Raw genomic sequence first — 26,532 nt, 5'->3', positions numbered from 1 at the left:
AAAATATGAATCAGAATCCTTAACTTGCTTTACTATTTGATACAGCATATCAGGAGTGCCTGGGTGGCTCAGTTGGTTAAACATCTGACTCTTGATCTCAGCTCAGGTCTTGATCTCAGGGTCATGAGTTTAAGCCCTGTGTTGGGCTTCACACTGGGCATGGAGCCTACTTTAAAAATTGGGGTGCCTGCATGGCTCTTGATTTTGGCTCAGGTTATTATCTTGTGATTTGTGAGTTTGAGCCCTGTATTAGGCTCTGTGCTGATGGCACGGAGCCTGCCTGGGATTCCCTTTTGTCTCTCTGCCCCTCCCCTGCTCTCGCACATGTGCACATGCTCTCTCTCAAAATAAAGATTAAAAAATAAAAATAAATAAAAAATGGAAAAATTAACAAATGCTCTTATAATGTTAGTTCATATTACTGATAACTTGGCAGCTCTGTAAAATTAGAGGTAAATTTATATATAACTAATAAAGTACAGGTTTTTTAAATTGTCCAGTAGAAAAAATAACCCTGAAAAATCATGCTTTTTTGCCCCTGTAGAAAGACAGTAACCAGTTTTGTCTAATATAGCTGTCTTATTTAAGCATTCTTTTTTTTCCTCCATTGAATATAAAATCTAGCTTTTCCAAATTTCCTTTTGAATGGATTTGTTTCCCTGCTGTGCTCTTATTAATGAGTTAAATAAAAGTTTGTTGCATCTTTATCCCCCCGGAAAATATTATCTATAATGTTATTGTAACATTTATAGTAGTTTAACATTAGAAATAAGTGAAGTGAGGGACGCCTGGGTGGCTTAGTTGATTAAGTGTCTGACTTTGGCTTAGGTCATGATCTCGAGGTCTGTGAGTTTGAGTTCCATGTCGGGCTCTGTGGTGACAGCTCAGAGCCTGGAGCCTGCTTTGGATTCTGTGTCTCCCTCTCTCTCTGCCTCTCCCCCACTCACACTTTGTCTCTCTCAAAAATAAATAAACATTAAAAAAAATTCTTTTTTTAAAGTGAAGTTCTGAGGTTGGTTGGATCAAGTATGGCACATTAAAAAATGATACAGTGAGGGCATCTGGCTGGCTCAGTGGGTAGAACATGTGACTTTTGATGAGTTCAAGCCCCACATTGGGCATGGAGCCTTCTTTAAAAAAAAAAAAAAAGAAACAGTAATAATACAATGAAAGAATCTAAAAGACATGGGATAATATTCACAATACAGTGTTAATGCCTACTACAAAATACTACGTAGACTAGGAAATGTGGTTGCCAGGAAGATTGACTCAGTGTATCTTCTAGGCACTTGGTACTACAAAATTGTGAATTACCTCTGCAAAAGTCTTTTGAATTGTTTAAAAATAGTTGAAATTAAAAATGTTAACTTTTTAGATGTGTAGGAGTAAAAGACAAGAAAGACATACAATGTTAGTGGTTATCCCAGGGTGATGAGATAATGGGTAACTTTTAGTTTCATTTGTACTTATATGTTTCTAAGATTTCTGTGGCAAGCATGTTTATTCATAATTGGAAAATATTTAAATAGATAAGATACACAATGGAAAGGCAAAGGCAAGTTGTATCATGCCACAGATATTAAAACATGTTTATTGGAGCTCAATTGGGACTTCAGCAAAAGTAGTTTAAATACAGTAGGAATGAAAAAAATAAGCCAGATTGCAAGATAGTAAGTAAATCAGATATCAGATAGTGATCCATTCAAGATCAGTGTCCCTCAATAGAAATAAAATGTGAGCCACATGTGAATAATATATTTTATTAAATCCGATATATCCAAAATACCATTGCAGTATATAATTAATATAAGGTTATTAATGAAGTATTGTACTCTCTGTTATATCTTAATTCAGACTAGTCATATATCGGGTACTCCATAACCACATGTTGTTAGTGGACACCACATTGCACAGGGAAAGTTGTTTATTGATAAAGTAATGCAAGAGAGAGGATAGCTATAGGGAAAACATGAGAATCCTGTAGTCCCTTTGCAGTCCATTATAGCAATAGAACTCTTTGCGGTGCAGTTTATTGTCCTTTAAAAATGAAATATTTTATGTAAGATATGTAAATATGTGAAAATAACAATATTATATAATAGTAATATAGGAAATATTGCTTAAGTAATACTAAAAAATAAAATCCGCTCTGCTAAGAAATAGAATACCCTATGACCTGTGTGCCCTTCAGTTGCATTCTTAGATTGATATTTTTTTGTCTTTTTTTTAAACCTCTTATAGGTTTTGGCAAGAATAGTCTGAGCCGGAGAGGAAGAGTAATGCCTGGAAAGAGACGTCCTTATGGAGTTATCACAGGCCTTGCAGCTAGGAAAGCAACTGGAATTCGAAAAGGAATTAGTCCTATGAATCGACCACCTCTAAGTGACAAGGTAGGATGCTGGTTTAATCATGCATCAGATACTCTTCCTTTAGTTGTACTAATATTTCTGTGAATGAGTACAATATTCTCATTGAGGGAGCATTTTATGTGAATATTTTGATTTTTTTTTTTTTATGTAGTGCTTTGGGTCTTCTATAAAAAGTAAAGGAAAAGTACTGTCATTCATGAAGAATACCTAAATTTCCACATTCTTAAATAAAATTTATGTAAAGTTTTTTAATAGGTTCTTGATTTTCTTTGCCTCTGTGTGTTTGTGTATGTACAATATTGACAAATTATTGAGGTATAATTTTATACAATAAAATTCATCTTTTTAAGTGTACAATTCATGAATTTTAGAAAATTTACAGAGTTGTACAATTATCACAACAGTCTAATCTTAAAACAGTTCTATCACTCTAAAAAGAAATCTCTTGTCCATTCATAGCCCTACCTTGTCATCTACCTCAGGCAACCACTAAATTACTTTCTGTAAATTTTCTGTAAATTTGCTTTTTCTGCACATTTCATGTAAATGGAATCATATGATAATATGTGATCTGGCATTTAGTATAATGTTTTCGAGGTTGGTCATGTTGTAGTATGTATCAGTACTTGATTCTTTTTTATTACTGAATAAATATTCCGTTATATGGATATACCATACTTTGTTTATTCATTCACCAGTTGTGGGACATTTTGGTTATTCCCATTTTTTGGGTATTATGAATAATGTTGCTGTGAATGTAAGTAAGTAAGATTGTATGAACATAGGTTTTCATTTGTCTTGGATAGGTACCTATTTTTAATTAGAGTGCAATCATTTACTCACTATGAGTTAACTACTTTTCAGATTTTAATGAAGTTTTATTTACTTCTCAATGAGTAATTTTTGAATTGGCTAAAGTGTTCCTTTGAATAGTTTTACAAGTAGTTTTTCTTCTGATTCTTATATATTTTATTCTATATATATTCTATATATTCTATATTTTTTTATCTTTTTGGTTCTCTGATTATGCAAAAAATACATACTTGTAAAAAAAATTCAGGACTTCATTCTTTAAATTATCTTTTTTTTTTTTTTTTAAGTTTATTTTTGAGAGCGAGACAGAGCGGGGGGTTGGGGGGGGGCGGGCAGACAGAGAGAAAGGGAGACATAGAATCCGAAGCAGGCTCCGGGCTCTGAGCTGTCAGCACGCCAGGCCTGAACTCATGAACCATATCGTGACCTAAGCCAAAGTTGGATGCTTAACTGACTGAGCCACCTAGGTGCTCCTCTTTAAATTATCTTTAATGTGCGTCTTCTGGTTAAGAACCACAACTGTCTTAGATCCCTTAACTTTCCTTTTTTTTTTTTTTTTTTAATTTTTTTTTTCCAACGTTTTATTTATTTTTGAGACAGAGAGAGACAGAGCATGAACGGGGGAGGGGCAGAGAGAGAGGGAGACACAGAATCGGAAACAGGCTCCAGGCTCTGAGCCATCAGCCCAGAGCCCGACGCGGGGCTTGAACCCACGGACCGCGAGATCGTGACCTGGCTGAAGTCGGACGTTTAACCGACTGCGCCACCCAGGCGCCCCCCCTTATCTTTTCAATATTGCCACCACCAACAGTTGATTTCACCTCTAAAACTTTATCGCAGAACTTAACTGTTTATTGGAAATTGGAAAACATTAAGAAATATGGATACTGGGAGGGTGATTGGATTTAAGTGCTATCTTATTGATCCAGTAAAAATATTAAATTATCACATTATTAAATTACCACATGTGATAGTCTTTTGAGTTGTTTGAAAATAGTGAAAATTGAAAATGTTAATTATAGGGGCGCCTGGGTGGCGCAGTCGGTTAAGCGTCCGACTTCAGCCAGGTCACGATCTCGCGGTCCGGGAGTTCGAGCCCCGCGTCGGGCTCTGGGCTGACGGCTCAGAGCCTGGAGCCTGTTTCTGATTCTGTGTCTCCCTCTCTCTCTGCCCCTCCCCCGTTCATGCTCTGTCTCTCTCTGTCGTAAAAATAAATAAACGTTTAAAAAAAAAAAAAAAAAGAAAATGTTAATTATAGAATGCTAAGAATGTGCTAACTAGTAAGATCCACATATTCAAAGTTGAATAAATTTGTCAGAGGTAAGGTTTGAAAAGTGCTGTTTCTTAAAACCTTTCCTCATTCAGAATATGGATTAATAGTCTGATTAGGACAAAATATAGTACTTTATAATTTAGAAACCTGTTTAAATATAAATAACTCATATTATCCTTTTCTATTCATTAAACAATTTACCTAAATCACTTAATTGGTCTTGAATTGTTACATGTACTTAGAAATTTTATACCTTAAAAAAATATTTTGACCATAATTAGATGTTGTTACTTTATCTCTCACTTTCCACAGTTGATGTGAATTAGTGAGATTTTATTTCAGTAAAAATGTACATTTTCTTACCTATGAAGTGAATGACTAAGTGGGAAAGATAGCATACTCATTTATATCACTAGTATTTTCTGAGAGCAAGTGGGGGCTGTGCTAACAGGGGAATGGTTGTCTCTAGGAATGAATTTTCTTTTTGTTTACAGACAGATTAAAATAGCTGTCAGGTAAAAGTTGTGTTTAGGTTCTTTTTTTTTTTTTCTTTTTTTTTTTTTTTTTTTTTTGAGAGAGTGTGTGCAGACCGGGTGGGGAAGAGAGTGAGGGAGGGAGAGAATCACAAGCAGGCTCAATGTTGTCAGCTCAGAGCCTAATGATGTGGGGTTCGATCTAATGAGCCGTGACATCATGACCTGAGCCAAAATCCAGAGTTGGATGCCCAACCGACTGAGCCCCCCAGGTGCCCCAGTGTTGTGTTAGGTTTTTAAGGGATTCTTCTAGTGGCATATATAACTTCGTCAGTGTCAATTAAATAAATTTTTTTGTCTTTTAGATTCGGAATTTCCCAAACTTGAGAGTATGTTATGTTCCATAGAACTTTTGACTTGATTTGGGTAATATTAAACCATTTAATGGGGCACCTGGGTGGCTCAGTTGGTTAAGTGTCCGACTTCAGCTCAGGTCATGATCTCGCAGTCTGTGGGTTTGAGCCCCGCGTCAGGCTCTGGGCTGATGGCTCAGAGCCTGTAGCCTGCTTCTGATTCTGTGTCTCCCTCTCTCTCTCCCCCTCCCCCGTTCATGCTGTGCCTCTCTCTGTCTCAAAAATAAATAAACGTAAAAAAAAATTTTTTTGGGGGGCGCCTGGGTGGCTCAGTTGGTTGAGCGTCCGACTTCGGCTCAGGTCATGATCTCACAGTTAGTGGGTTCGAGCCCCACATCGAGCTCTGTGCTGACAGCTCAGAGCCCGGAGCCTGCTTCCGATTCTGTGTCTCCCTCTCTCTCTGCCCCTCCCCCACTCACGCTCTGTCTCTCTCTCCTTCAAAAATAAATAAACATTAAAAAAAATTAAAAAAAATTTTTTTTTTTGTTATTGCTGCATAGCAGTTATTTTCCACTAATGGGTAGGTGTTTTTGTGTGTGTTTATTTGAAAGAGAAAGAGGGAGGGGCAGAGTGAGAGGGAGAGAGAAACAATCCTAAACAGGCTCCATGTAGTCATTGCGGCCCTGCCACTGTAACTGACAAACCATGAGATCATGACCTGAGCCAAAACCAAGAGTTGGACCCTTAACCAACTGAGCCACCCAATGTGTCCCTCCACATTTTAATGGGTAGTTAATCACTTGTCTGATTTTAATAATGAAAATAAATGTTTTCATGCTATGGAATTCTATTCAACAATAAAAAAGGAATAAGTTAATATATAAGTCAGCATGGATATACCTCAAAACATCATGCTAAGCAAAAGGAAAACACAATACTACGTTCTGTGTGATTCCATTTATCTGAAATTATAGAAAAGGCTAAACTATAGTGACAGATGAGATGGTCATTGCCTGGGGTGGGAGTCAGGCAAGGGAAAGGAATTGACTGCAGAGGGGCACAAGGAAATGTTTTAGGATGAGGATGCTGTTCTATCTTGATTATGATGTGGTTGCATGATTTGTTACACAAATTCATCAAATTGTAAACTTAAAATTTTATTTTATATAAATAATGCCTTAGTAAAATTAACGTAAAAATTAAAATATTTCAAGACCCTCAAGAAATCATTTTTTAGGGGCGCCTGGGTGGCTCAGTCAGTTAAGCATCTGACTTTGGCTCAGTCATGATCTCATGGTTTGTGAGTCTGACCCCTGCATTGGGCTCTGTGCTGACCACTTGTGAACGCTCAGAGCCTGGAGCCTACTTCAGATTCTGTGTCTCTCTGCCCCTTCCCTGCTCATGCTCTGTCTCTTTCTCTGTCTCTCAAAAACATTAAAATAATTCTTTATATCAAAATTATTGTGAAAGAAAAACTTTTCCATACATGTATTTTTTTAATGTTTATTTTTGAGAGAGAGAGAGAGAGCGCGCATGTACACACACACACATGAGCTGGGGAGGGGCAAAGAAAGAGCGAGAATTCCAAGCAGGCTTCGCACCTTCAGTGCAGAGCCCAATGCAGGGCTCAGACTCATGAATCATGAGATCATGACCTGAGCCAAAACCAAGAGTCGGACACTTAACCAACTGAGCCACCCAGGCACCCCCCCCCCCAACGTATACTTTTTAAAGCACATTTATACATGTATACAAACTTTAGATCCATGGAATGATACATTCACCATGCATTAATTGGTTGTTATTCTAGTCTGTGTATTCATCATTTAACTAACATGATTGAGTACCCACTCTATGCTATATGCAAGGGATTCTGTGGTAACTCAGTAGAAAATCCCTCATGGAGAATAGAGATAAACATTAAATAAATTTTCCCACAAATAACTATATGGTTACAGTATGGCAGATAGTTTGAGGGTAAAAAAAACACGTGATGACAGCATCAAAGGAATTTACATTTACCATTAAAATGATACTTGGTGTTTTTATTAAAGACAGAATATGAAGCTTGGAATGAACTGTGAGTGATTTCATAGCATTTCTCCTATATTCTTAATATTCCTTATTTCTGTTTTTACATTTACTTCTTTTCCAAATGTTCATGAAAATGAAGACTTACAATTTTTGTGTTTTTTAGTCAATTGATACTTACGAATACTTCTCATATGCTTAAAACATATAAGGTAGTCTGAATTAAGTGTAAGATATGTATGGCTCATATTGCCAAGAACTTTTGGAAAGACTTCATGAAAAATACAGAAATCTGAATTAGACTTTAATGCTGGATTGAATTTATATATGAGGAGGGAGAAAAAGTGGACATTTCATATGCTTATTTTCTTGATTCCTTTTTTCTTTGTAACTCTTTCTACTCAGGCTTCTTTGCTGTCATAACCTCCTCTTTTTCCCTCACATTTGTTTTGGAACTTGGCTCTCTCTTTTTTTTTTTTTTCTTTTTAAGTTTTTATTTATTTTGAGAGAGAGAGAGAGAGAGAGAGAGAGAGCACGAGCCTGTGAGTGGAGCAGGGGGGAGAGAGGGAAAGAATGAATCCCAAGCAGGCTCCTTGCTATTAGCACAGATCCCGACTTGGGGCTCCATCTCTCAGACTGTGAGACCATGACCTGAGCCAAAATCAAGAGTCAGGTGCTTAACCCAGTGAGCCACCTAGGCACCCCAGAACTTGGCCCTCTTCTCCCTTCATTTGGTAATCAAAAATCATGTTTATTTAAGTGATTTCCTCATTTACATTTCTGGTCCTCTGATTCTTCTCTTGAGTTCCAGGACCATGTTTCCCCATAACCTGTGCATCCCCCAGAGCACCTCAAACTGAACATAACCAAAATAGAAAAAATCCATTTTTCCATTTGAATTGTCCTTTTGTTGCAAGTATTTTAAGTATAAGGAGGTTGCTGTCTTCTCAATCACTTAGACTGGAAATATTCAAGTCATTTCAGCCTGTGTCTCTAATGTGCACATCTAAGCAGTCTCTGTCCATTCTGCTTCAGAAATGTTTATTGTAATAGGGTATATAGCAAAAAGCAATCTGATTAATGTAGTTTTTTTGCCTTCTGAAAGAATATAGAACGGTATTTTCCAGCATTAAAAAGGAAGGCCAACCTTCTGAGACAAAATGAAGTACAGAGAAAAGCAGTTGCAGTTCTTAAGAGACCTAACCAGCTAAATAGAAAGTAAGTACTCAAATACGATAATAATATGTTATCCTAAGTAAATAAAGGTAGACTTCTTGCATTAAGCAACCAAATGAATGGATTTGTAGTGGTCATTTTCAAGACGGATATTTGGGATGTCTCTCTGAACATCCAATATGGAGGCATTCAGTAATGGCTTTCTTATTTCTGAGACCCAGTATTACTGATGGTTTTAACAAATTGTAAACTTTAAAAAAAAGCATTACTCTGCTTCTTTACCTCTGTTTACATACAGAATAAAATTACAAAAGGTGATTGTTTAGGTAAAAATACCTCCACCAGAATTATTCAAAATTGGGAATTCTGAAAGCTAAAATTGTTATTCAGTCTCAGTGATTCTTAATAGAACAATGTATTTGTGGAAAAAGCAAATTGTAAAAAATTCTGTGTGAATGCTTTTTAAGTTGAAAATATTATTATTATTTTTAAGTTATCTCTTCACCCAACATGGGGGCTCGCACTCAGGACCCCAAGATAAGAGTCGCATGCTCTACCTATGAGGCAGCCAGGCACCCCATAGCTGAGATTATGTTTATATTAAATGGAAGGCATAACAGAAACTCAAAAATTACGACCTATTGTTATGACATTCTGTTTTCTGTAAGAATAAAATGGGCAAAAGGAAGTTGATAAACTGGTAAGTTTCTATATTTTAGTTTCGAGTACCATTTATTCATCTTTTATAGAAGATAATTCAAAAAAAAAACTGAAAATGAAGTTTTTGTATAAATGGAACAGGCTGGAATTGCAGGTTTACTTAACTATCATCCCTCTTTTCTTTTGGAAATCTGGTGTAGTACCTTTTGGGAAATGGGAAATTAGCAAATAAGAACTTGTCCATTATATGAGACATTAATGACCCATGTTAATTAGGCTAGCTAGGGAAATTTTGCATTTGAGTCTAAGATTGGAGGTAAGATTAGGCGATCTGTTAAGTTTTTATAAGAAATAAATAACTAGATAAATACGAAAATTTGTTTTCTCATCTTTTACTGACTTCACATAGAAATTAGAAAGGGATTGGTGAAAGTCAAGTCAAACATAATTGAGAGTACATTGCTCTATGTGAAAGAATAAGATGGTAAGTTTCTATGTGATTCATGTTAACATATAAAGGTTTCTGAGTGAAGATGGAAGAGAAAACCATAGAAGATGTATTTTCAAGATTTTCTCTTGATTTTCAGTAGTTTGATTATGATTTGCTTAGGTGTGATTTTCTTTGTACTAATCCTGTAAATTTGTACGTACATGTTTTTCATCAATGCTGTTTAGGAAATAGCATTAAAATTGTTATTTTTAATGTCTTCAGAAGAAATCTTCTGTTAGAATATTAGCGAGTGCAATATTTAGAAGATAATTAGAATTAACTAGGTTGTTATGTAGTATGCTACAGAAAAATATTTATAAATCGAATCACAGTAACTTTGTGTAAATAAGGAAATAATTCAGAATCTTTATGTTTAGTGTACTTCAAATGTCTAGCCTATGAATTTAACTATTTTTGCTTATTTCTTCTCAGGATGTTTGAAAGTTGTTAAATGGCTGAGACTATTCATGATATATCTGTTTTTGTTGCAGAAATAGCATTCCGGCCAATTTTAGCAGGAGTGGAAATAAATTAAGTCATCAGAAAGATACTCGTCAGGCAACTTTTCTTTTCAGAAGAGGCCTAAAGGTATAAAAACCCCTTGGTGGTGGTTTCTTTTTACTCAAAGGATCTTGAACATCTACCTTTAGTGGTAATCCTCAATCATAGGCATAGCCCATGGTTGAGGTAAGGGTTGGGTTTGGGATATGGAGAACGTGACATCAGATTAGTTCTTTTTGTTACTTATTTTTTCTATTCTCCCTTTTGTTGTCATCAGTAGCAGCATCTTACAAGCTTAACATGTTATTTAGGAATAAATATGTTTTACCACTTGTTCTGATATAGGAACATCAACAGAGGTATTGCCAGAATAGGCACATGCCTCTCTTGCATTCACACACACATCATACTGGGTTATAAAGTTACAGAGCAGGGCTGCTTTTTAGATTCAAACCCTCTGCTTTCTTTTGGGACCTACTACTTTTTTTTTCCCTTCAGGTTCAGGCCCAGTTGAACACAGAACAACTGCTAGACGATGTAGTAGCAAAGAGAACTCGTCAGTAAGTTTCAATTTGTTTTTCAAGATGTCCTTTCAAAACTCCCAGAATACTAGCATCCCCGATTACTGTGTGCCCCAGTCCAGAAGAAATTAAATGAGACCCCCAGAGTATATTAACCATTGTGCCTGAAAAAAATAAATCCATTTTTCCCCCCAAAAAGCCTTTTGCATTTTCACATGTCAGTGTTAATGAGTTTTAGCACCAAATACATCCCTTTATTTAAAAAAAAAAAAAAAAAGATAATGGAGTATTCCATTTTAATGAAACAGCTCTTTATTTTCTGTAACTGCTTTTCTATAAATGAACCTATTCAGGGAATAAATAGAAAATCCAATAGAGCTTTTAGAAAACTTTGAACCCTTTAAAAACAATAGGATATTTTTCCTTTTCACATATTCTTTTCTTCTCCTTACCCCATAAAGATTTTTTGAAAATATTCTTTTGTCTGTTAGAATTACACTTCTGATGTGTGAGTTGTAACATTCTAATTCCATCAATATGATCAGTTTTCAAGATTAAACTATTTAAAACTATGACTACTTTTTGGAAAACAAAATGTGTAAAACATGGTATTGGTCCAGATATGCCAGCTAAAGTTGGGCATGATTTTGAGCAGAGTGTAAGAAAAAAAAGTGTTTGAACTTGATGTTGACAGTATTCTTTTGCACAGGAATCATGACATTGGAAACCATAAGGAAAGAAATGATAAGCCATTTGCTTCTCCAGTGAACAATGTTTACATAATTATAATAATATAAGTGCTGTTTGTCTTGAACTTTGAGAATCTATAGGGAAAAAAACCCCACAAAATCCTTATTTTGGTAACAGAATATAGTGAAAATGTCAGATTTTGAGTAACATGAATGTACAAGTAGAGCTGACAAAAATGGGAGGTACAAAGTGGGGGAAAGAAGAATTAGAGGTACTACTCTCCTTTCATGCAAAGTCGAGAGGAAATGGTGTCTTTGAAAGAAAGGAGATTTAAGAGACTGAAAGATTTATATTTAAAGTTATAATGGAAGTAAAATAGTGATATAGCTATCAAAATGTTTAGAAGGAGGTAGGGAATCTAGAGTATAGTGTGATGAGCTAAAACCTTATCATAGCAAAATATTGTTACATATGCATCTTGTATAGTCAACTGGAGGTAACTAGCAAGCAGTAAGAACAAGGTTAAAAGTGCTGCCATTGGGGAGCAGGAAAGTTCTGCCTCTGGGGAGCAGAGGGGGCACAAAATACTGGAGACTGTTACTTTTCATTAGCAGCCTTTCTGTACTAATTTAATTTATTTTAAGGTATGTGTATTTGTTACACTGAGAAAATACTTAATAAATTCAAGTGTCCAGTTCCTACACTCAACATGCTGATTAATTATATCATGGTGGAGCTTAGTAATTTTTAAAAGCTAAGAAAATATGATGGTTACTTTAAAATGTATGTTTTTATGTGGAGTACGCTATAGGATATATAAACTTCCATTTTAATGAAATTTTTGGTTTTTTGAAACTAGATGGCGGACTTCCACCACAAATGGAGGAATTTTGACTGTCTCCATTGACAATCCTGGAGCAGTGCAGTGCCCAGCGTAAGTTCTTTTTTTATTGTCAGAAATTATAATCTCTCAGTATATAAGGTAATAGAAGAGCACTGGACTTCTGCTCATGATGTCCAAGTTAAGATAAACTGAGACAAAGATAGGAGTAATACTTGTGGTACAAAGTGGAAATACTATAGTATAAAGTTAAAGGTAAAAGCTGTCTTGATTCCTGGTTCTATACCCCCAAAGTAGACACTTTTAACAATTTCATATTTTTATTAAATTGGTGCGTATACAATAAGTATTTTATACATTTATTTTTTATGTATAATAACAAATGAGGGAATGCTATACATACTTGCTCCTTTCTCCTCCACCTCCTAATACAGTTTGGACATCTTTACTTGTAGGTACATACAGATCTACCTTCTTTTTAAAGGCTTCGTAGTGTGTTCTTTTATCTGGATGACCTTAATGTAGTTAACCATTCCCTTATGTTTATTGCATTACAAACTTTCTAGGTTTTTGGAGTTTTCGATCTCTCCAGCTATTTTAATAAATGAAATGAAAAAAACATAGGATGAGTCTCTTAAGACTTCAGAGGTTGCTTCATTTTAGAAGATCAAGACTTGGAAGTCACCAGTCATTCCAAATTATTGAAAACATTTAGTTCTACGTAAAGAAGTATTCTGTGAGTGATTATAAATTTTAGTCTCCAGATGAGTCAGTCAAGAACCAGGTACATCAGTACCCCGTTGTCTGTGATTTCACTTTCCATGGTTTCAGTTACCCAGTCAGCCATGGTCTGAAAACAGATGGTCCTCCTTCTGACATATTGTCAGAAGGTCAGTAGTAGCCTGACACTACCTTACAATGCCTACATCATTCACCTCACTTTGTCTCATCATGTAGGTATTTTATCATCTCACATCATCACAAGAAGGATGAGTACAAAAACATTTTGAGAGAGGACGGGAGAGAGACCACATTCACATAACTTTTATTACAGTATATTGTCGTAATTGTTCTATTTTACTATTAATTGTTGTTAACTAATAACTCATACTGTGCCTAATTCTTAAAAATTAAACTTTATCATAGGTATGTATGTATAGGAAAAAAGATATAGTATGTGTAGGGTTCAGTACTCTATGCAGCTTCAGGTATCCACTGGCAGGTGAGGGGCAGTCTTGGAACAACATAAACCCCATGGGTAAGAGGAGACGATTGTACTTTTTTGAGAACACAAAATAGCCTTAATACATGGAACATGTGTACAAGTCAAGATGTCTTATGTACCAAATGATTTGTTTTTCTTCTTTTGATTATTAAGCTTGTCTGATTTCATTTTAATTTTTTTCCGATAGAACTCAGAAACCACGATTAACTCGTACTGCTGTACCCTCATTCTTGACAAAACGGGAGCAATCTGATGTAAAGAAAGTTCCTAAAGGTGTCCCCCTACAATTTGACATAAATAGTGTTGGAAAACAGGTAATTTTTTTTCTGTGTTTCTTTGTGCCATTCATTGAGAATATTTTAATTAATAAAATATGTAATGAATTAAACAGGGTATCTTAAGTCTCCTCAACCTTAGGAAACCACTGAACAATCTACTTTGTTTCTATAGAGAAGCCTATTTGGGGATTCATATGAATGGAAACATACAATATGTGATCTTTTGTGACTGGCTTCTTTCACTTAGCATAGTGTTTTTAAGGTACATCTATAGTGTATCGTCTTTTTATTGCTGAATAATGTTCCATCAATGGATATACCATATTTTATTCAGTTATCAGTTGATAGACATTTGGGCTGTTTCCATTCTTTGGTTATTGTGAATAAGGTTCTTCTGCACATTCATGTACATGTTTTTTGTGTGAGTATATGTTTCCATTTCCCTGGGTAAATATGTACAAGTGGAATTGGTAGGTCATATTCATAACTATATGTTTAACCTCTTGAGGAAGGGCCAAACTTGCTTTCCAAAGTGGCTTCACTGTTTACATTCCTTCCAGCATGTATAAAGAGTTATAAATTTCTCTACATCCTCATCTACACTTGTTACTATCGGTCATTTGATCGTAGCCATCCAAGTGCTTGTGAAGTGGTATATATCTCACTGTGGAATAGATTTGACATTTTTTATATTGACTTTGTGTCTTGTGATCTTGCTAAAATTCACTTCACTATTTTTAGTAATTTTGTAGATTCCTTAAGATTTTCTGTGTAAACAGTCATGTAATTCTCCATATCCCTTACCAATCCTTAAACCTTTTCTTTTTCTTTATTATGATGGCTAGAACCTTCAGTACAATGTTGAAATAATGAGAACATGGTATGCTTGCCTTGTTCCCAAGCATGAGGAGAAAACATTAAATGTTTCACCATTGAGTATGATTTTAGCAATGGGTTTTTAGTAGATTTACAGGTTGAGGGAGTGCCTTTTATTCATATGCTGAGAGTTTTTATCATGAATGGATGTTGGATTTTGTTAAATCCTTTTTGTGTATCCATTGATGTAAAAATATGTGGAATTGAAAATATGAAGTATGGATAGAAATCTGACCAAATTTGTTTTGCTTCTTTTTATTTCATTTTGTCATGGTTACTCTTCTTTCATAAATGGTAAAATATAATTTGGGTGTGCTTTCTTTGTTAATCAAAAACCAGATTTTGATTTGAATTGGTTTGAATTTCTGTGATGAACTCCCAGAAATCCAAAAACTTCTAGAAATTCAAGAAAGTTTGTTTCAAATATTCACAAGTGTCAGTAACTCTTATGTTTATCAGTGACATCACTAGATTTTGTGGCAGTGTTTGTAGAGCCTAAAAATAATTGAGAGAAAATCTTGGATGTATGGCTTGTGGGCATTATAGCAATGTGTTTTATGTAGTACATAATGTAGGTATTTAGAATGGTTTAGAAGATAGAGAATGTGAGTCAGACTACCTGGTTTAAATTCTGGAGCTGCAAGTAGGCAAGTTAACTAACTTCTTTAAACTTCACTCAATTCACCTAATTCGTATGGTTTTTATTCAAGTTAAATGAGTTTGAATGCATAAATATTCAGGAAATGTTAGCTGTTGTTACCTTGAATTACCATTATGATCACATTATTGTTCTAAGCAAATATGGCCAACAGTCAAGTTGTTAATTGTTTTGTTTTGTTTTGTTTTCTCTAGACAGGGATGACTTTGAATGAGCGATTTGGGATCCTGAAGGAACAAAGAGCCACTCTCACGTTCAACAAAGGAGGAAGCCGCTTTGTAACCGTGGGATAGATCCCAAGTCAAAGGGACTTTTGAGTGATGACTCTGTTTTAAAAGTTGAATTGCTTGAAGAGTTCATCACAGAAATTGAAGAAACTTTATTTCAAAATATTCACAAGGCTAAATAACTCTTATTTTTATTTTTGAAGTTTTTTTTTTTAAACATGTATAAATAATGCCCTGAAAGAATAACAGGGAATATACCTATCTGTTCTTGAGATTTCATGGTTGGCCCAGACAGAACAATTCTCTGTTTGACGACTTTGGTCCATCATGCAGCAGAAAGAAGACAGAAAAATAGAAACTGATTTATTTTTATTATAGTGGTATTTAGGATCTCATTGCTTTTCCCATTTTTTATTTGCCATGGTAAATCTTGGTCTTCAGAAATATGAGTAGGTCCCTTTGTTGCTGTCACCTGTCCTTTAATAGTATTGGTGTAATAAGTGCAGTTGACTTTTCTTCATTAGAGATATTAAAAAAAAAATTAGAATTATAGTTTTGAGTTTTAAGATTTGTGGGAATATCTGGAATTTGGTTCATTTTTGAGATGACCTTAGGTTAATTCTCCAGAGTTATAAATCTTTAATATCGAACTTTTAACCAGAAATGTGACTTTAGGCATTAGTCTCTGTTTAAAATGTTGATGTTTAAAGCTATAAATGTGTGTTTACAAAATTATCTGATAGAGCCTTGGAAGAGAAGGTCCAATGTAAAAACCTAACAGTTGTGTTTGGTAAATGAAGAAAGCCGGAGAGGAAGTAGCAGGTTGAGGTGAAACACTTTAAAACCCAGGACATAGGTGTACTGTGTGGATTTAGCGTAGGCTTGAATCTAGTGTCCACGAAGAATTCTTCAAATGATATTTAGAAGAATTATAATTATCAAGGTGGATTGAGTTCCTTAGATATTTTGATGATAAAATCAATAGCCATAAAGTCCTAGACTTCTTATTCAAAAGTTAAATTTTATAAGCTTTTTAAGCTTGTTAATTAAACAGTATAAAGCTTCAGAATCAAAAATATACTTGTATATGCCATAAAGACAAAATGGTAATTGAGTTACATTGTAATCTTGGTTTATACCTTTCTTGTATAAAGTTCAGGCATTTATAGTCAGGGTATTTTTTTTTTTTCCTCCCACACTCTGGAGGAATTAATCTGTTGTGCCAAGCTAGTGCTGAAAGTCTTCAGATGGTTATATACTATAAGTTACAGTATAATGCCAAAATGCAGCAAAATATTCCAACTACAAGTTCAATCATTTTGAAGTTTAACCTTTTGGTTTGCTATAATGTTGAAACCTCTAAGTAGGTGTTAGTTTCCCTAGAGTGTATTGGTGTTAATTTTTCCTGTAAAACAAAACAAAACATAACATTAAGTTATCACTCTTGCCTGCCTTGTATTGTATATTAGACTTCATTGTTTTCTCTCATGCTTCTTGAGTTACTTGGTTTATGTTAGCCACGGAAAAGTATCAACAGTTTCATGCTTATACCAAAGAATTAAATCTGATCCTTAATATCTGGTATTTGGCCAGTAAGTCTACTGATAAGGGATTATTGGAAGCCAGTCACACAATTTGAAAATAAGCTCTAGTCTCCTTAGGCCAAGGACTCATTGCAAAACATTTTTGCAAGTACAAATGCTTAGATTTCATCCGTGAACAGTACATTTTATTTTAGACTGGTTTAGAATTACTGGTAGATTATTTTAAAGCAAAAGAGAAACAACTGAGCACAAATTTGCTGTCTTTAGAACAGTTTGTGAAAATATGGTATAAAGTTTTCATTTTTTTATTTTAAATATTGTACAAAGCTATTATTAATGCCATTTTTCTCAAAAACCTTAAAAATTGCCCCAAATATTGACGTTAACTGCATCAAACAACAAAGTGTCTTTGGTATATTAAACATTTGTTCTTCATACATCTCTAATTTCATTTTCTTTTTAAATATAAAATTTTGCCTTTGTTACAACTAAATTAAAATTCTTGAGTGCTAACATGCTGTGTATAAACAGAAGAATATGCTTTGTTGGAAGAAAATTTCCTTTCTTGGAATGTGGTTGTGGTCATCCTTTTTCAGTTCTTAAACTTTTTTTTTAAACAGGATACAACTTAAAATTTCCTTTGCATCAAGGTGTATGCAAAACATTGATGCAGTGCATCACAAAAATAAGTTTGTATTTAACGAGGAGATGCTTTACACTGTACTTTTTGGTGTTTTTTGGAAAAGTTACAAATTTAGATCTATTCTGAAGCTGTTCATTTTTAACAAATAAAATGTTACAGGTCTCACATTTATTCTTAGCTATAAAGATTGAGTTGTGGTTTTTAGATTGTTCTATGTTACAAAGAACTTTGTAGTGATTTATAATTTTTAGGGTTTGAAAAACTAGCCAATTAAATTGGTAAATCAGTCTACACTCATATTCTAACTGCCTTTTGACCATTTCATTCATGAGCTCCAACCAAGAAGTAAGTAGCCAGCATGATTTAAAGACTCATTACTTAGAGTGCAGAATTTCAAGCTAGATGTGCCCTTCAAGATCATCCATTTCAATTCCTTTCTATGTTTTATTTAAGTGAGGCTCAGCTTTTCAAGACTTGTATGTGTCAATGTCACTTTTTGAGCTCAGGTCTTTTAATTCTCAGTTTAATTTAATTCTCATAATAAACTGCTTCTGTGAATTGAACACCCACAGAGAGTAGTGGAATGATGTTTGGCTTGTCCGATATCTGAGAAGTGGTAATTGCAATGCTTTTAGCATTTGTAATTTTTAGTATGGCAAGTAAATCTACTCTACCAGTGATAATTATTGAGACTTCATTACTTTTGTATTCAAGTTATATAGACCTCTTAGAAAAGGTCAGTGTTCCTGATCGCACATTATGTATTTTTTTCTAACAGGCATAGATTTCATAATTTTAATTATAAGCACATCATAAAATACTTCCAAAGTATGAACAAACTTACAAGCTTCATTGCCCACTGATTATTTTCTGTTAGAATAGATATGTATATCCCAGTTTGCTGTCAGTGGCTTTATAATTCACAGTATACACAGTGTCAGGATAATTTTTAATTTTAATTTTAATCACCCGGTGTTCATCATGAAAAGTGCATTCCTAAATCCCCATCACTTGTTTCACTCATCCCTCCACCCACATCCGCTCTGGTAGCCATCAGTTCTCTGTAGTTAGGAGTCTGTTTCTTGATTTGTCTCTCTCTTTTTTCCCCTTAGCTCATTTGTTTTGTTTCTTAGTGTGTCAGGGTAATTATTGTCCTGATTTCGATTTTCAATAAGAAAGTATGAGTGACAAAAAATAGCTGACTTTGCACTACAGAGAATGAATACCATACATTCTGAATACAGGTAGTATCAGGGCAGGAAATGATTCTTTTATTTCTGATTAGTATATTTTTGAACTTTCACCAGAATTATATGATTGTTTTATTGCTACTGTAAAAAAAAAAAACCCCACATGATTTAAGCTTCCTTTTAAAGCGAATTATTTTTATGTAGATCAATTTGGAGTTTATTCCCTTTTAAAAAATGATACCAACAGACCCCAAGCATTCACACTAAGAATTTTGGACTGTTGTCGGCCATTGTTAGGGAGTTAAAGATTTTCTTATAAATTATTGACTCCTGATGTCTCTTTTTCTCCCTCATTACGTTACTTCTATCAAATACAAAAAGCTTTTATTTTTTTATTAAAAACATTTTTTTTAACATTTATTTTTGAGACAGCATGAACAGGGGAGGGTCAGAGAGAGAGACACAGAATCTGAAACAGGCTCCAGGCTCTGAGCTGTCAGCACAGAGCCCGACGCGGGGCTCGAACCCAAGGACTGCAGATCATGACCTGAGCTGAAGTCGGACACTTAACCAACTGAGCCACCCAGGTGCCCCCAAAAAGCTTGTTGAAACAAGGAAATGTGTGATACCGTCCTGGAGCTGAAATTCATTGTGTTGTATTTCAGAAGAGGTTTACTGATGTTTAAAGATGAATAGGAAACTATTTCCATAGTGTGTAGATACCTAATTTCTACTTCTATTTCCACTTTCCTTTAATGAGAAGAAAATCATATTGTCTGCTTATTAAAGGAATCCGGGAAGGAACATTTATTGAATATATTTAGCAAGCTAGTTTCTATGCTTTACATTGAAGAGCATAGGATTAGTCAAGATTTTAATCCCATTGCTTTGAGTTAGTAAAAATGGAGTCTTAAAGGAGTGACCATAACATATTTCTAGCGAGTAGATGAAGGGGGAAAGGACTTTATTTCTGCATGAGGTAGTGAGATACAGAGCTGAAAACGAGATTTGAGTGAAAATTTTGCCCCTGGTATTCCTTCAGTGAGTTAACTTTCAGTTGTAAAATAGGAAGAAGCAAGGAACTTCTCTATATCAATTCCTAACATTCAATAACCCTCACTACCAATTTTTTTCAGCTCCTGCTTCTAGACCACAGAGCAGTTATAGAATAAATTCTATGTCCTTATAGCCCTTTTGCTCATAGCTTTTTTGCACCTGTTTCTCATCATCTTTATTCATCGCTAGACACTTTGGTGAAATCCTCACAGTGATTCCATTTCCTTTATCTCATTCTCACAAGATGATCTTGTCACTTTTTTAATGGAGATTGAGAGAGTAGGATGAGAATTCCTTCATATTCTACCTTTGCAGATGAGAGCTCAAATCCCCTTAGAAGTCTTAAAATTAACTCCTTGATCTACCTTTTCTTACAGTCTCTCTTTACCTAGGACTTGTTCTCATTTATATATATTTCTCCTCATATCCATAGGCTTTTCTTTTGGACTTCAAATACTTACAGATTTATCTACCCTGTTCTCAATAATTTTTTTTTCCTTTCCTCCCAGCTGTCTCTCTTGTATTAGTATATAACCTCTGCTGTATTAGTATATAATCCATCTTCTGTCTCTGCTTCCACTCATCCTTACTTAGTTCCTATTAAGATACTCAGCTCTGGGTATAGAAGAAAATTACAGAGTTTAACATATTAAGGACCTTAAAATCTAGTTGAATAGACAAGGTAAGATCAATCTATAAGCTTGATCAGAAGTTCAGAGACCAGGATTAGCATGTTATGTTGCAATTATAATGATATGTGTAGGTAGATAGGAAGAATGAGGCTGTATTATGAAGAACTTGTTAGAAGAATTTAGTGTAAATGTGGAAGGTAATAGGTAAATTCAGGTGACATAATGGTGCATTTTATACAGATATCTGGTAACTGTTAATATGGAATATATGATTATGCTTTTAGTCACTGTAGTTGAAATATTTCCTAAAAAAATACAGAATGAGATCCTGCTCTCTTAAAATAGCTTAAAATCTTTCTTAAGAAGAGCAAAACAATTTTAGATCAGAATAACAAAAAAGCAGTTCATATATTGGATAAATGTTTTTTGAGCTGGTAAATCACCTGCCATTGCAATGACCCATGCTCATAACAGACCTTGATACTGATAATTGGTCATGGAACTTGCTGCTGAGGAACCTAGACGGTAAGAATTCATAGAACAACTCTGAGCAGCTGTTACTAATCAGCTTTGTTACTGAGATTAAACATTTTCACAGTCTCTTCCATGTAGGAGTTGGGGGAAGTGCTAATCAAAGTTTCGTAGAAGAGTTGGGCTTTGATGAATAGGCTTTTCAACCTTATTTTCTTTTGCTGTCTCATGAACTTTTTGGCTTGTGGCCTTAAATACACATGTACCATTATAAATCATACCTGGGTGTGTTCGTGCTGATACTCCTCTCACCTTCCTACTATTGCCTATTTCATAGTCTTTAAGATTTTTCCAAAATTTCATTCATCCATGATGCAGATCCTTTTCTTTGAATTCTGATAGATTAACCCAGCTACCCCTACTCAGCCCTTTTTCTGTTGTCCTACTCTGTGATTGGTATGTTTGTCTGAATTCTATAATTAGATTGTAATCTAGGAAAAGAGCTCTAACAGTCTCTTCTATTTCCCACAAATACTAGTTGGTTCATTGTAGGGGAAATTTACATCAGTGTAGCAGCAATGGCTTAAATGTATAAAAGAATATGCTGGAGACTGGTTACAAAGTAGATGAGCCCTAATTGATTTGAAGTGATAGTTTCCAGTTTTTCAATAATGATTTTGGGTTTTATCATTTCTTCCATTCTACCTCTAATTCTCACATTTAGATTATGGTCAGATCATTTTTTTCCCCTCACTTTTGGTTCTAGACAAAAAATTTAGACTTTAATGCCGTTCATCCTGATTTGTTCAACAATAAAATCTTGCCTAAAGGACAAATACTATTTAAAATGTGTTTTATTTTTGTTCAGAGCTATTTTATAAAAGGGTGGCCCTAAACATTTATATACCCTTTCAATGAAGATTATGGAATTTGGGGGCCAGGTTGGCATTTATTTTCCTTTCCAAAAATAACAGTTAACAGCACGTCTCCATCTAGATCACTTGCTGTATAGAATGACAGAGTTGGGGAAACGTTTTACGTCGTATCCCAGGGTCCCCTCTTCTCACTGCCTAGGTTCCTGGTAGCAAGAATGGTAAACCTTAATTCAATGCTTAATCGAATCCTTCAGTATTGAGGGAGGAAGGCACGGAAGTTTTTGTGGGGAACACTGAAAGATATTTTTGTAGGGGCATTTTTGAAAATGGTACTGGGAGCCAGAGGAGGGGGTGCTCCAAGATTGTGAGTTCCTTTTTGATTTCCCTTCAAAACCTCGATGCAGGCGGAGGCAAGAGCCTGGATGTGCGGAGGGCCACTGCAGCCCTGCGCGTCAAGACAACCGTCCGGGGTCTGTTTGCCCCTTTCCCCGCCCACCCATCAGTTCTGGCAGCGCATGCGCTGAGCCTTGGGCCGGAGAGTTGTCGGCTGGGAAATGGCGGCCGCGGGCTTGGTCGCTGTGGCCACGGCTGCAGAGTACTCTGGCCCTGTAGCGTCGGGAGGTAACCTCTCCGGTGTTAACTGCGGCCCAAGCTCCGGAGCAGGTACTGGTCCTGGCCCGGGTTCGTGGAGCCGCTCCCTCGATCGAGCGCTAGAGGAGGCGGCTGTGACCGGGGTGCTGAGCCTGAGCGGCCGGAAACTGAGGGAGTTTCCCCGGGGAGCGGCCAACCATGACCTGACGGACACCACTCGGGCGGGTGAGTGGGGCACGGGGCATCCCTGCTGACCATGGGCGCGGGACGCGGCGGGAGGCCGCTCCATCCGGTGGGAGGACTCGGGGCTAGTTACAGCCACCGGTCCCATAGCGCCTGGTTGGGACCGGACTAACGGGGAGAAGCCGACTGCCCGACCCACCCAGCACCCCCACCCCCCACCCCCGCCCCGGCCTGCGGGCCAGACCCCGAGCCAGGGGCGAGGCGGCAGACTGCAGCATCTCTCGGGGAAGGAGACTGTAGCGATAGACACAGAGTGTTTTACTCTGCTAGAAAATTAACTTAATGCCGCTGAAGTAGACCCTTGCCCCGCCCCGGTTTCTGCAGGCCCTTTCGGATTTGGGATGCCAAAGTGACTTTGCTAAGATTTGGGATTGTAAACGTTCTCTTAATATGTTCAGAGCATGGGCCACTGCGTTGTTGGGGAAGCATTGATGTGAGCACTGACGTTTCTTCAAGAGTTGTTTTTAATGTGAGCCCTAAGGCTGTAACTTTTCTTTCTGTACCTTTATCTATTTGGCTTACTAGAGCCAACCTTCAGACTCCCATTACTTTTCTCACGCCCTCCCTGAAAAGTTGAGGGAAGAAAAGATACATAGATTGCCTACCCCATCTGTACTTAACGCTTTTCAAAAATGAACATTACTTCGCTTTATACATATTTTTGAACACAGGAAAGGTAATAAGCAATTGGATATTATTTGGTTTTCTCAGTTGTAGAGAACAATGTTTGGTGACCGAGGCGCTTAACATAATATGCTTTTCTTGTGTTTAAAATATAGCTTCCTTAGGGAGTAGATTAAAAACTGAGCCTATTCATATTTTACACAAAGGAGGAAAAAAATCCCCAAACAGGTTCGTGTAGTATGATGTAGTTAGGTATTTTATTTTGATATAGTGTTTTTTTTGGCAATGAAAGAATATGTAGTACTTTGTCTTATATTTATTCCATTTTATCTTATTTTAAAATCTTCGATTTGAAAATCTTCTATGTGCACTCATTAAAGATTGATGGGTATTACATATGATTCACTCATGTTAGAAAAATAAACAGAACTGTTAAACTACTTTAAGAAACTTCTTTCCAGAGAAACTTTCACTCTAGTGTAAAATGGAAGAAATTAAATGTCTAATTATTTAATCTCTTTTGGAAACAGTTGTACTGAAGATATTTTGTATTTTTAGTGAATGTTATTAAAATTAAACTTTCTTGCTAAGGTAAATATGAACAGCCACTTCCCTTTTGCTTATGTTCTGATAGACAACATCCAAAATTGTCGTTCATAACCCAGATTACCTGATTCTGTTCAGGAGATGGCCGTATGGCATATGATTGTTTCAGAGATGGGTAATGTGGCAGTTTTATATTGGTGTCAGTCGTTTCAGTATTACTCCATTAAACGCGAAGCTAAAGAACAGGTTGATTACAGGAGTTTATTTCATTCGTTATCTTACCTGCTTTTAAATAGTTCTAGGACCAACATGTTTTGCTTTTAAGAAATATTTTATTAACTGACAAAGAAAACCCAAAGGCATTTATGAAGAAAAAGAACCAATCCCAATAAATTTTTCCCTTACTGTGCTCTGAATTATTTTATTTTTTTAAAGATTTTATTTCTTTTTTTTTTTAATGTTTATTAATTTTGAGAGAGAAAAAGGGGAGGGACAGAGAGAGGAGAGGGACAGAGAGAATTCCAAGCAGGCTCTGTACTGTCAGTGCAGAGCCCAAAGCTGGGCTCGATCCCACAAACTGTGAGATCCTGACCGGAGCTGAAATCAAGAGTCAGACACTCAACCAACTGAGCCACTGAGGCACCCCTAAAGATTTTGTTTTTGGATAATCTCTACACCCAACGTGGGGCTCAAACTCACAACCTCGAGATCAAGAGTCACACACTCTTTTGCTCTTCTGACTGAGCCACCAAGGCACCTGAGTTATTTTAAACAGATAATTTAATGCTGATATGATAATTTATTGAGTATACACTGTTTGCTATTCATTGTTAGGTGTTTTAAAATACATTGCCTTGTTAAATGCTCAAAACAACCAACCAATGGACTAAGCATTATTATCCCCACTTTACATGTGAAGAAGCACTCAGAATTTACAGATGAGGAATCACTCAGAGAAAGTCCTGTAATTAATATTGGTGGTAGAATTTCAGCCCAGGTCCATGGAACTCTTTTCTCTGTGCTATACGTCACAGCCTTCCTATGTACAGATAGATATTACTATTCCTGTGTTTGCAGATAGTGAAATCAAGATTTGGAGATACTAGATAATTTGCTCAAAGACCTGTAGCTAAAGGCCAGGGAAGGTAGTGTTAGCCAGGATTTGAGCCTAGTTTGAGATAACTCCAAACCCATAGCGTACCTATAGCTTAATGGATTCAGACACAACCTATGTTAACTAAAATGTTTTGTTAAGACTCTTTAAGATTTAAAGCCAGGAAAATTATTTGAATACCTTATGTGTGTGTATGTGTGTGTGTGTGTGTGTGTGTGTGTGTGTGTGTCAAAGTTGCCATATAGCCTGTTCTCTCATAATGTATATGGACTGTATCTGGTAGAGCTGCTGTCCTTCAAGAGTTTATATTCTAAGAAACAGCATATATTTCCCATACTACGTATAATTTGACATGATTAGAATTAATTAGGAACATTTTCTTGAGGCTTTTCACTCTTATTTGTTTTAAAAGGTAGATTTTTAGGAAAAGGGAAATATTTATTAGGGAATAGGTAATTTGATCCAGTGGACAATGAAAATTTTAGAAGGAAATCACAGAAGACTTCTTGGGGCAGAAACGTTGGAAAGGATTTGGGTAGGCAAAAATGAGAAGGAAAACCAATTCCAGGCAGTGGTGGACAACATGCAAAAATTCCTAGAGTATATGGCACATCAGTTAATTTTGCCAGTCCATTATGCATTACCCTTTCATCTGATTTATAGTAATCCAATTTTCCTAGGAAATCACTCCTCTCAGTTTCATGGCTATCCCAGCTCAACACAAGGGTGTGCATGTGACTGACGCCAGACCTAGCCAGTCAATATCCTTCTGGTCACAGTGATTGCTCAGAGATGGGCACATTTTCCAGTGAGCACACATGACTGTTAATTCTGAATTTTTTATTGGAACTATTGAGAAAGAGGCATGATTTGGACCCTGGGGATTGCTGAGAAAATAGAATGTGAGCCTAGAGCTTACTAATAATTGGAAGGCAGAGCCAAAAGATGGAAAGAGTGAGACCAAGTTCTGATGACAATGTTTGAACCTTTGGTTCAATAGCCAGGCCTTAAGATAGTGCTGTCCTTGGACAGCAAGTTAATAAATTCCCCTTTCTGCTTGATTTGAGCAGATTTTTTTGTTACAAAATCAAGAGTCCTGACTAATACAGTGGGACTGCTTGTGATAATGTGGTCAGGCCAGTTTGGTCAGAATAAATGGTTGGATTAGAGAATATCTGAGCTATCTTTTGCATATGTGGAAGCTAGATTGAGGATAGGTTAATTGAGTTTGAGACAGGGAGACTAATCAACATTCGTTCTCATTTGTTCAACAAACATTTGCTAAGGAATTTGATAAGTGCAGATATACAGAGAGGACCAGCATACTTTCTGTCCTCAAAGAATTCAAGGGATCTAATGGAGAAATAAATAAATGTGAAGATTATTTGACTTCTCTACTAATAGCAAAACTTTTATGTATAAGGCATTATACTAACTATAATATAGAGGAAACAAAAATAAGAGGCTTTACCCTGTAAGAATTTAAAAAAGCTAGTAATCCAGTTGGATGACTACAATAATAATCTAAATCTCTGAAGGAATGAAAAA

The 26,532-nt window shown here is 35.9% G+C and overlaps 2 protein-coding genes across 13 annotated transcripts in view; both read left to right on the top strand.

Moving 5' to 3' along the window:
• FYTTD1 (forty-two-three domain containing 1) overlaps positions 1 to 18,205 on the top strand; it is a 31,381-nt gene extending 13,176 nt beyond the window's left edge. For all 3 annotated transcript variants that reach the window (XM_040484814.1, XM_040484816.1, XM_040484815.1), the window contains exons 3-9: positions 2,242 to 2,390; positions 8,418 to 8,530; positions 10,130 to 10,226; positions 10,638 to 10,699; positions 12,210 to 12,284; positions 13,604 to 13,730; positions 15,423 to 18,205. In XM_040484814.1, the coding sequence (XP_040340748.1) occupies positions 2,242 to 2,390; positions 8,418 to 8,530; positions 10,130 to 10,226; positions 10,638 to 10,699; positions 12,210 to 12,284; positions 13,604 to 13,730; positions 15,423 to 15,521 (722 nt within the window). In that variant the 3' untranslated portion in view covers positions 15,522 to 18,205. The remainder of the gene's footprint in view (positions 1 to 2,241; positions 2,391 to 8,417; positions 8,531 to 10,129; positions 10,227 to 10,637; positions 10,700 to 12,209; positions 12,285 to 13,603; positions 13,731 to 15,422) is intronic.
• Positions 18,206 to 22,400: 4,195 nt separating this feature from the next.
• Positions 22,401 to 26,532, top strand: part of LRCH3 (leucine rich repeats and calponin homology domain containing 3) — a 150,338-nt gene continuing 146,206 nt past the window's right edge. For all 10 annotated transcript variants that reach the window (XR_005793330.1, XR_005793329.1, XM_040484797.1 and 7 more), the window contains exon 1: positions 22,401 to 22,682. Coding sequence is in view for 8 of the 10 variants with exons in the window: in XM_040484797.1 (XP_040340731.1) it covers positions 22,421 to 22,682 (262 nt within the window). In the remaining 2 variants the exon portion in view is untranslated. The remainder of the gene's footprint in view (positions 22,683 to 26,532) is intronic.

Source organism: Herpailurus yagouaroundi, unplaced genomic scaffold (assembly GCF_014898765.1).
Source record: "Herpailurus yagouaroundi ecotype Mexico unplaced genomic scaffold, PumYag 162, whole genome shotgun sequence".
Classification (NCBI taxonomy): domain Eukaryota; kingdom Metazoa; phylum Chordata; class Mammalia; order Carnivora; family Felidae; genus Herpailurus; species Herpailurus yagouaroundi.
This window is presented reverse-complemented; position numbering and strand designations above follow the sequence as displayed.